Below are 11,080 nucleotides of genomic sequence, written 5' to 3' on the forward strand. Positions count from 1 at the left end.
GCTCATGTCACTTATCCAGTGTTATTTGAGACATCTAAAAATAAATGAGGAGATGAAAAACAGAGATGATCTCATATCCTCCTTTAGTTTTTTCATGGACCAAAAGGAGCCAGGAGCCTAGGTGTCTGAGTGAGGGTAAAGTGGAGTCAGACGGCCCCAGATCCAGTATTTCTTAGCATCTTGTCAGGATGCTTGTCAGGAATTGAAATTTTAGGCTACTTTCAGTGGTCTGGCAGCCCTGTAAAATGCTCCCTATTGGCTGGTTGTTAGAGAAAATGTTCCTGAGTTATTTTCAGGTGGTAATTGAATAATAGAACAAAAGCTTTATATTCACTGTGTCTTGGGGAGAGAGGTAGAGGAGGCAGGGACCAGCATCTGGAGCAGGAAGACAGACTAACCTCCTGGGTAAAGCTGAGACTACTCTTTTCTAAGTGGGTAAATACAATATTCTGGCCTTGGACCTATATTTTGAAATTCGGGTCTATAGTTTATATTTTGTTTGTGTTCAGTTGTGTCCGACCCTTTGCAACCCCATGGGCTATAGCCACCAGGCTCCTCTGTCCATGGGATTTTCCCAGCAAGAACACTGGAGTGGGTTATCATTTCCTCCTCCAGGGGATCTTCCCAACCCAGGGATCAAACCCACATCTCCTTCATCTCCTGAATTGGCAGGCAAATTCTTTACTATTTGATCCACCTGGGAAGCCCATCACTTCAGCTCAGTTCAGTCGCTCAGTCGTGTCTGACTCTTTGCGACCCCCTGGACTGCAGCACGCCAGGCCTCCCTGTCCAACACCAACTCCCGGAGTTCACTCAGACTCACGTCCATCGAGTCAGTGATGCCATCCAGCCATCTCATCCTCTGTCGTCCCCTTCTCCTCCTGCCCTCAATTTTTCCCGGCATCAGGGTTTTTTCAAATGAGTCAGCTCTTCGCATCAGGTGGCCAAAGTGTTGGAGTTTCAGCTTCAACATCAGTCCTTCCAATGAACACCCAGGACTTCCCATAGTTTATATTTATTTCAATGCAATTCATTTGACAGGTTCCCTGAGGTTCAATATCTAGCTGTTCTTAATTGGCGTACATCTAGGAGAAATTCCAAGAGCAGAATCCCAGTGTGCCCTGTCTTCTCATTGCCTCTCTAGTCTAAACTAAGCAATTTAGAACAGTTTCTGCAGAGGAACAGTACAAAAGGAAAGTTTCTCCCTGCTTTACCATCCATAAGCCATGCCCTCATGGCTGAGATTTCTTCCTTGATTCCCTGGAAAACATTCAATTTGTACATTTTTGTCTTGGTCTTCCTGTTACCTCCTGTGTGAGGGTTTTAAAAGAGAACATTTGTTGATGATAAATTCTTTTATTTATGGGCTATAGTAAGTTTTTACAAATGTGTTTATACTTCTGCACATATTCAAAACACATCTGCTTCAGAAAAAAAAGTCAGAATCCCAAATTCTGACCGAACACTTAGTGGATTTAGGAGGGGGGTGGGTAGGGAGATGGTAACAGTGATCAGGAAGATAAGGGAGCAACAGGTTTGGGTAGCAACTACTTTTGTGTTGCCTGGGTAATAAAGCCACATAGAACAGCTATATTTTTAATGTGCCACCGTGTTTGGTTTGCAGCCCATATTGCTATAATAATGTTTTATTGTTCTACACAGCCAGACTACCAATGGTATGCTCCTGACCAGTTTCCGCCAGATGTGCAGCACAAGGCAAGTGGTAAGACCACAGCTGGATTGAGCATTCTTTCATGTTCACATTTTAATAGGATCTTCGGGGGGGATGTTTACTCGACATGCATTCACTTGGACTTGGGGAGAACCCACTATAAAGTTGTGTTGCAAACACAGCTCTAATGTGATGCGCCTGGAGTTAAATCAAACTTCTTTAGAAAAAGAAAATGCTCGAGTGCAGAAATGCATGGATCTGCGTTCTAACTTCTGTTCCTATTCTGTCTCAGAGTCAGTATTCCATCTGGGGTTAGAGAGTCCAGCAGAGCTCTGTTATACCAATAACAGCAGCAAAGTTCTGGGATTCTACTACGAAGTACCGATGCACATCACTCTTTCAGGTTGAGGTTGCTAGACAGATGTTTCAAATGTCACTGGCAGACAGACAAAACCAAAAGCTCAGTTCCCTAATGACTAAATGTCAGACTCCAAGTTTAGGCCAGAGTTGCCCACAACACCCACTCTTAAGTGTGCTGGAGAACAGTAAAAAGTCACTGACAAAGTACTGACAAATAAGAATACTCTTTTGTCTTATTTTTCTCTGGTTTATCACGCTCCTCTTTCTTTTCAGAACCTGCTAGACAGTCTGCTGCTTGCTTCTCTGCTCTCGTGAGGCCACCCAGAAGTGGGCTGAATAAACTGGGCTATAATCATAATCCCACTTCTGTTCTCATCACTTGCCATCAAAAGTCAGCAACGCCTGCTACATATTTAAAAATTGCAACATGGCACACACCTGTAACTCTTTAAGTTGTTAGTATCCAGATATTGGAATCTATCTAGAAAAGCTGAAAACGAGCCATAGTCCAGTTTCAGGCCATGCTTGAAATGTTTTCTCCTTTAGTTCCTATCTGAGGCCACAGAATTCTAGTTTCTAGTACAAGGAGTCCAGTATGGAGTGGAAGTAGGGGCCAGGGATGCCATATGTAGTTTCTCCGGTTGGGAACTTCGGAAGTCCAGGGGCTTTTCATGGTAGCCTGCATAAGCGGAGCTTCCTACACTTGTGCAGTACACAACCTTGACAGCTGTACATAGAAGCAGTGGGAGTGGCAAAGGCCACAAGTAACAGTAGCATTATGCAGAAGAAAGAGAGAGAGTGAGAACTCTATAATAAAATGTCTGTATATTTACCAGAAGACTGTAGTGCTTTCTTTTTTCTTTTCTACTGCTAATATGACCATTGGCTTTAATAAGGTTCTTGGGTTCAAGTCTTAATGGAGAGCTTTTAATTGAAAGGCGTCTACTAACCACAATGGTTGTTGCATAAGGTCTGTGGTTTTGAAATCCATTATTATACAACAGCTGAGTTGCCACCCAACTATAATTTCCCATTTTATACTATATTGATCTGGAGTGAATATTAAACATATTTTCTCCTGAGTTGGAGTTTAATCACTAGACAAAAAATTATACAGTAGAAAATTCAATAATATCATGAAACCATTTATATATCATTATTGTATTCATCTTGGACCAATATCATAGAACCTAATAACTAGACAAAACAGGAATGAATCGTGATGACCTTCAGAAACTACATAATATGCAAATATATAATTTTATAGTCAGTGTGTGAGACCAACTGATTTTTGTCTATTTGATGAGAAATATAGAGCTTTGTGATGTAAAACATGTTGTGTGATATGGTCTACAGATGTAAAGTTACCATGAAAAATTAGCCTTCATTATGTAGCAACCTGAGTACTTTTAAAACATTGTTTTAATCTTCACAGCAATGCTATAAAGTGACCATTTTACAGATGAGGAAACTGATTAGGACAATTTAGCCTTGGAATTAGATTCCAGGTACATTAAGACTTCAAAACCTGTGCTTTGAATCACATCCTATAGTGCCCTTGAAAACCTACCTCTCTCACTATATTAAACATTTTCTAAAATGATAGATAGAAAAATGACAATTGGGGTCTTATCTTGGATAGTTATGGGACTAGTACCTAACCCTCAATAATCTCCTCTTCCTAGGAAGTCATAGCATGTATTATCTGTGCTTCTCATTCGACACTTAGACTCTCACAGGTAAAAGACATAGTGCTGTGTAAGAACGCGCTTAGTCGCTCAGTTGTGTCCGACTCTTTGCAATCCCATGGACTTTAGCCCACCAGGCTTCTCTGTCCATGGGATTCTCCAGGCAAGAACGCTGGAGTGGGTTGCCATGCCCTCCTCCGGGGGATCTTTGCAACCCAGGGATCAAACCCGGGTCTCTCACAATGTAGGCGGATTCTTTCCTGCCTGAGCCACCAGGAGAGCCCACATAAGAATAAGTGCGTAATAAATGTGTCGTAAGATAAATCCTGCTTGAGCAGTCCTGGCAGAAACTGAAGGGATATTACCATTTGAAACCTGACCTCCGTACCAACACAGCTCTGCAGCTAACTGTGGCTTGTCTATAGCAGGGAAAGGGTTGATCATGACTACAGAACCATCATAGAGAGAAACTCCTTACTTAAAAATCTACCTGCTCCTCTTCTAGTTTCCAAAGCTGATGCTATTTCCAAGCTAGCTCTGCAGCTAACTGTGGCTTGTCTATAGCAGCGAAAGGGTTGATCATGACTAGAGAACCATCATAGAGAGAAACTCCTTACTTAAAAATCCAGCTGCTCCTTTTCTAGTTTCCAAAGCTGATGCTATTTCCAAGGTCAAGCCAGGTCTTGAGACTTGGAAGAAGCTCTGAAATCACCCTGTCACAGACATTGCTTGTACCATTAATTAATTTCAGTGGTAATTCTTGTTAGTTTTTGTTTCATTTCATTGGAAAGCTCCTTTTGCTTTGTAGAGACAATGAAATTGCTCAGAATTCTTGAAAATAATTTTGTGGTATCGTTTAAAATATATAGGTTAAAAAATTTTTTATTATAAAGATATTTCTATTGTCTCATTATATGACTAATATATTTATTCTCCACTATTCAAGAATATAGTGCTAGTCAATATGGCCTGTGCTTGGGGCCAGAAATACCAAAAATTCAAGCAGTGGGAAGAAAATTGAGTAGAAAAATAATATTCTGTTTTTGATAATCTATAAACAGAAACTACTTCTGAAAATTGCTCTAAGTTTTACTTATATAATAAATACTTTAAGTATTTTGTTTAAATAAAAAAGATCCTTTTAAAAATATGGATATTTAAATTAATGTCAATTAGTACATGTGCTTTATAGATTGTCCTAGTTCTTGGTTTTTATTAATTTCCTATACTCATGACAGATCTATTTTTCTGACCCCAATATATGTAGGATATTTTTATCTTAGCATCTTCCTTTGTGATTCCTCTTATTATAATTTAACCTTAAATAGTGACTCTGATTTTTACACATGGAGCCTTCTGATTTTTCAAAGGTGGGTGCAAAAGAAAGTGAAATTGAAGTCACTCTGTCATGTCCAACTCTTTGTGACCCATGGACTGTAGTCGGCCAAGCTCCTCTGCCCATGGGATTTTCCAGGCTAGAATACTGGAGTGGGTTGCCATGCCCTCCTCCAGGGGATCTTCCTGACCCAGGGATCGAACCCAGGTCGCCCACATTACAGGCAGACTCTACCATCTGAGCCACCAGGGAATCCCAAAATATGTTGATCTTCCTATTGATAAATGAAGCTGGAAGGCCAGTGTCAACTTTAGAACCCAGATTTCACTCAGCTCTGTGCCAGAACACAGTGGCATGGAATGATCTGGGCAGTGCCCCGACCCGTGCCCTCTCAGCCTCCCCCTGGGAGGGGTCTGGAGTGTGAATTTGAGAACAGCCCAGCGGGCATATCCCAACTTCATCCATACACCCCTCACTCAACAGAAGAGGCCACATGGGGCCTGGAAGCAGACCCAGGGTCGCCTGGCAGAGAACCTGTGGGCCTACTTGCAGGTGCTGGGGCTTGTTCTAAAGGGAGGCAGGCTCACGTAGTAAAGGGGAGTCTGGCTGGAGGAGGGCCAGAGCTGGGTCCTCTGAAGAGGGGAGGAGGCACAGGAAAGGGCTCCCTGGCTGAACAGTAAGGTCAGCAGGTATTTAGTACACATGGGACAGTCGTCGGCTCAGCTCTGCTCTCAGTTACATCCGTGGTTATTTTAAAATGCTCTGGGGACACACTGAAAAGCAAATCTTTTAGAGCTAAAGATTTAAATAAGGTTTTCAAATCTTTGAGAGTTTCCTGGCTTTCTCTCTGCATAGCATTAAGTAATGGCATTTTTCTACTTTGAAGTCCACAGATGTTAATGGGTCACAGTTTCTGTTTAAACGTGTGATTTTACAAAGAATATTTCAATCTCATTTTATCTGTTATCAGAATGGGATGCAAAATGATTTCCATGTTTTCAGAACAATTATGGCACAGTAGAGTTAGTATAACCTTGAAAACACATTGTTGCCTCCTTTCTGAAATGTTGCAAGGCTATGGTTTTTGACTGTATCGTATGCCAATCACTTCCATACCTTCCAAAATTTTCATATGGTATAGAGTTAAAGTTTGTCTAATAAGCTGGAGTTCAGTTCTTACATATTTGGAACCGCATGAACGTGGGCATGCAAGATTGTGTTGTAAGCAAACATCATTATTTCTTTACAATACAGAAGATCAAAGCCCAACCATTCTAACTGGCCTTTACCAATGTTAAGTAATTGATAGAATAACAGCTGAATTCATTTCCTGGGGTGACCATAGCAAAATACCACAAACTAGGTGTCTTATCACATCAAAAATTTATGCTCTCACATAATTTAGTCTCAGAAATAGAAGTCCAAAATCTAGGTGTTGACAGGGTCAAGCTCCCTTCAGAGCCTCCAGGGAGGGGAGGGTCATTCCTTGCCTCTTTCAGCTTTTAGTCATCCCAGATGTTCCCTGGTTGGGGCAGCATCTGTGTCTGTCTTCATGTGGCTATCTTCCCTTTGTGTCTGTGTCTCAATTTTCCCCTTCTTATATATATAAGGACACCAATCATATTGCATTAGTCTAATCCAGTATGCTGCTGCTGCTGCTGCTAAGTCGCTTCAGTCACGTCCGACTCTGTGCGGCCCCAGAAACAGCAGCCCATCAGGCTCCCCCGTCCCTGGGATTCTCCAGGCAAGAACACTGGAGTGGGTTGCCATTTCCTTTAGCCTTATGTTAATCTGCAAAGCCCCTATTCCCAAATAAGGACATGTTTACAGGGCAAGGACTTAAACCTGTCTTTTAAAGAGACACCCTATAACACTGTTCACCCTATAACACTGACTATATGCCAGAAACTATTTCAGGTGCTTTATGTTCATTATCTCATCAAAACCTTATAGCAACTGTGTGAAATGAGGTCCGCCGTTGTCCTGTTTTGCAAATGTGGAGACTGAGGAGCAGAAAGATCACGTAACCTGTCGAACCCCACGTGGCTGGGACACAGACACGACCCCAGAGTTGGGCTCCAAAGCCCACATTGTAACCGCTAAGCCGTATTAAGTAAAATGTAGTAGTATCATACTTTGCATTTATTGTATTTAAATAAATTCTAATGATCTGTCCTGAAGGTCAGAATCTATATTTCTCAGTTTGTGTCTTTAATAACTGTTTTCATATTTAAACATTACAGATGATTTTACATTGGTAAGTGGCTTGGATTAGTTGGACTTTTTACAGTTCCCAGTTGTATGAAGAGATAACAGAACCAGTGTAAATAGCAAAAACTACTCAAGAAATGGAAGAAACAGCAGAAACTTAGAGACTAGGCATTGTACATTGTTCAATACCAATGGACAAAACAATATTTTTCTTTTATAAAATATTTTACTCTCTCAGTGAATAGAGAAGAATTAATTGAAATTTAGCGACAGATAATTTTATGCCTATTTCTAGTGTTAGAAAAGAGTTATAGGAGAAACGCCACCTCACCTTTAATACTCCAAAGGTCAACCTATCAGTAAACTAAGTGATTTGGCTACAAGAATACTAAATAGAATGCAAAAGTACATTTACATGTACAGGAACATATGAAAAGTCAAGTAGTAGATATATTCCTGGACAAATACTAATCTTTATAAGCAATGGACTTTGGGGTACCTATATCGCTTTGAACTAGTGCTTTTCTTTTCTTTGGCTATCTACCCAGGATTAGAGTTGCTGGATCATATGGTAGTTCAATTTTTAATTTTTTTGAGGAACTTCTGTGCTGTTTTCCACAGTGGCTATACCAACTAACATTCCCACCAACAGCGTCCAAGGTTTACCATTTCTCCACTTCCTTGCCAACACTGGTTGTCTGTGGTCTTTTTGATGACAGTCATTTGGGCAGGTGTGAGCTGATTTCTCATTGTGGTTTTGATTTTCATTTCTTTGATGATTATGATATGAGCATCTTTTCATGTGCCTATTGGTCAAATGTCTGTCTTCTTTGGAAAAATGTCTATTCAGATCTTGCGTCCATTTTCAATTGTTTTTTGTTCATGTTGAGTTATATGAGCTATTTATCTGTGTTAGCTTTCACCCCATGTTATTCAAATCATTTGCAAGTATTTTCCTCCCATTCAGTAGCTTGTCTTTTCATTTTGTTGATGGTTTCCTTTGCTGCACAAATGCTTTTCAGTTTAATTAAGTCCCGTTTGTTTATTTTTGCTTTTGTTCCTTTGCCTTAGACAGATCAAAAATAAATATTGCTGTGATTTATGTCAAAGAAGTTCTGCCTATGTTTTCTTCTATAAGATTTGCGGTTTCCAGTGGATATTTTTTTATGTAATGACCACAGTTCTCAGAAAAATATTTGTTAAACGTGGAAAAAGTAACTTCTTATCTTCCTGTTACTAAAATGTTAGTTTAGCACATATTTGAAATGCCAAATGCAGGGCAGCCAATCTAAAACATTTAGCATACTAAATCCTTATCATTAATCAGGAAAACTCCATTTTTTGGCATTCATATGATTTTTTAATTCTGTTGCCATGAGTAAATTTCTTTGATTTTATCTTCCCTATGGCACTCGTTTGTGGCATTTTTTTCCTGCTCCTACTAAAATTCCAAATTTTTTATATTGGTTTTCATGATACACATTTATATCCTACCAACTCTGATCTTTTCTATGACTTTGGCAATAATGCACCCAGTCTCATATTTTTAAAGTAGTATATTTGGCAGTTATCTCTCTGTGGGTTGAGTACTGAACCTAACAGTAACAATATAACTCACTTTCATAAGCAAATGCCAGAGCCACAAAAATGCCAGCAAGAATGAGGAGTAGTCCAGAGCATTCCTCCTCCGGCATCATCAGAAGTGGCCACAAGTGATTTCAGGAAATAGTACGCATATGTCAATGCTGAAAATAATAACCCTCCCTTTGCCTCCTCTTGCTTTCGCAGTGTAAACTTGTGGGGGCTCATGAATAAAGGATTTCTTTTCTTGCCGCCTCAACGTTTATGTTAGCCCTAAGCCAGAAGAAAAGAAATGAATCTTTAATTTTCAATCTGAAACATTTTCCCGTTGGTTTTCCTAGGTCTCCCCTCAGAAAAGAAAGCCAGTCAGCAGACGCACACACGGGCGGAGGAGCACACGGGCCAGGGCCAGCTTGGTGGACGGCTCCCCGCCCAGTGCTTGCCGGGGCTCGTGACTGCCGCCGCCGCACACCCCCGCCTTCACTACGGACGCCCAGGAACCACTCCCCTCGGCAGGAACGGAGGGCGAAGCTGAGACAGCTGAGATCCTGGTCGAGTCCAAGGAGCCAGAATCTACAGCCTAACACAACTTCCAGTTTCCTGGAAATGAGATTTGACTGATGAATTACGGGCGATGCCTCGAAACTCTTTTCAGTATATTGCTGTTGGACTTTCAGGAATGATTTCATGATTTCAGCAGCTCCATTTGTGATGCAGAGATATTGTGTGTTGATTTAAATGTGTTCTCTGGGGAAAAAGTTTCTGCAGTTATAAAATTTTACCATTGCTCCCATTATTTTTATAGAGGCTTAGGTCTTTAGCCAGCTTATCTAGATGCTGTGTTCATGATTGTTCACCTCAGTGAACCTAGAAACAGAATTGAAAAGGCCTATATACTTTCTTAAATGGATTCAACCTAAAGAAAATAGTAAACTTGAAACTATAAACAAATCATTTAAGATGAGAAATTGTGAGCCTACTTCATTTTTAGGTGGACTAGATTATGAAAGATAAAATCCTAATGTGATGGTGATGGCTTTGCTGTGTACATATGTATTTAGAGAAGTAGTTCAGAAATGCATGTATTTGCAGTTAAATCTGTTTTCCTTCCTGTGTATTTGCATAATTACTAACAAAAAGCATAACTCTACCTTCTCAAACCAATTAAAATGGAAAACGGATGTATCCAAATTTTATTGCAGTTAAAGTATACAGTTGCGTGACAGATGTCTACAGATTGTGCTAAGTCGCTTCAGTCGTGTCTGATTCTTTGTGACCCCATGGACTGTAGCCTTCCAGGCTCCTCTGTCCATGGGATTCTCCAGGCAAGAATACTGGAGTGGGTTGCTGTTTCCTCCTCCAGGGGATCTTTCCAACCCAGGGATTGAACCCGCATCTCTTACGTCTCCTTGCATTGGCAGGCGGTTTCTTTACCTCTAACGCCACCTGGGAAGCCCCGAATTCAATCCTTTGAGAACTTTTCAGCAAACACAGATCAACAGTATTTACAGGTGTGCTGTGCTGTGCTGCGCTTAGTGACTCAGTCATGTCTGACTCTTTGCGACCCCAAGGACTGTAGCCCACCAGGCTTCTCTGTCCATGGAGATTCTCCAGTAAGAAAACTGGAGTGGGCTGCCATGCCCTCCTCCAGGAGATCTTCCCAACCTAGGAATTGAAATCAGGTCTCCTGCATTGCAAGAGGATTCTTTACCATCTGAACCACCAGGGAAGCCTGCCTAAAGACTAAGCAGATTTAAAAATACTAAGTTCATCCATTTAATAATGATTCTGTTAGGACCAACTGGAGATTCTCTTTGTGAGGAGGTATAAAGCAAAAGTGTGAGATTCATGAATATCTGTATTTCTCTAAATATCTAAAGAAAACCAGGAGCATCAGTTGAAGCTACAGTCAAATAAATAATCCAGAGATACACCTGGGAGTATCTAGCTCCAACTTCCAGATGTTATTCTGCTTAATTCCAGCTCAATGTTTTCTACTTCAACTTCTGAAAATACTTGAAGCTTCATATAATAGGAAGCTTAAAGGGTCTTATGAAGTAAAATACTTTCAACCTCAGTCTTTGGTTGCTTAATTCTTAATGATTCTTGAGAAAGAATTATCCTTTCCTTACTAAAGCTTTGTTTTTTCTACTACTTGTTAAAGAGACAAATCATTCCTGACCAATACTTGAGTGTAAGTGAATCAGAAAACCAACAGTTGCTTCCTAACAT

The 11,080-nt window shown here is 40.5% G+C and overlaps 1 protein-coding gene across 4 annotated transcripts in view; it reads left to right on the forward strand.

The window, feature by feature from the left end:
• The window catches only part of TNIP3 (TNFAIP3 interacting protein 3), a 58,855-nt gene extending 48,816 nt beyond the window's left edge, over positions 1 to 10,039 (forward strand). For 2 of the 4 annotated variants that reach the window (XM_027971373.3, XM_042251106.1), the window contains 2 exons: positions 1,663 to 1,723; positions 9,190 to 10,039. In XM_027971373.3, the coding sequence (XP_027827174.2) occupies positions 1,663 to 1,723; positions 9,190 to 9,383 (255 nt within the window). In that variant the 3' untranslated portion in view covers positions 9,384 to 10,039. Of the gene's footprint in view, positions 1 to 1,662; positions 1,724 to 2,305; positions 2,871 to 9,189 lie in introns of those variants that run through there. The other 2 variants (XM_042251107.1, XM_042251105.1) reach the window with 2 other exon arrangements.
• The last annotated feature ends 1,041 nt before the right edge of the window (positions 10,040 to 11,080 follow it).

The sequence above is a fragment of the Ovis aries genome, chromosome 6, assembly GCF_016772045.2.
Source record: "Ovis aries strain OAR_USU_Benz2616 breed Rambouillet chromosome 6, ARS-UI_Ramb_v3.0, whole genome shotgun sequence".
In the NCBI taxonomy this organism is placed as follows: Eukaryota; Metazoa; Chordata; class Mammalia; order Artiodactyla; family Bovidae; genus Ovis; species Ovis aries.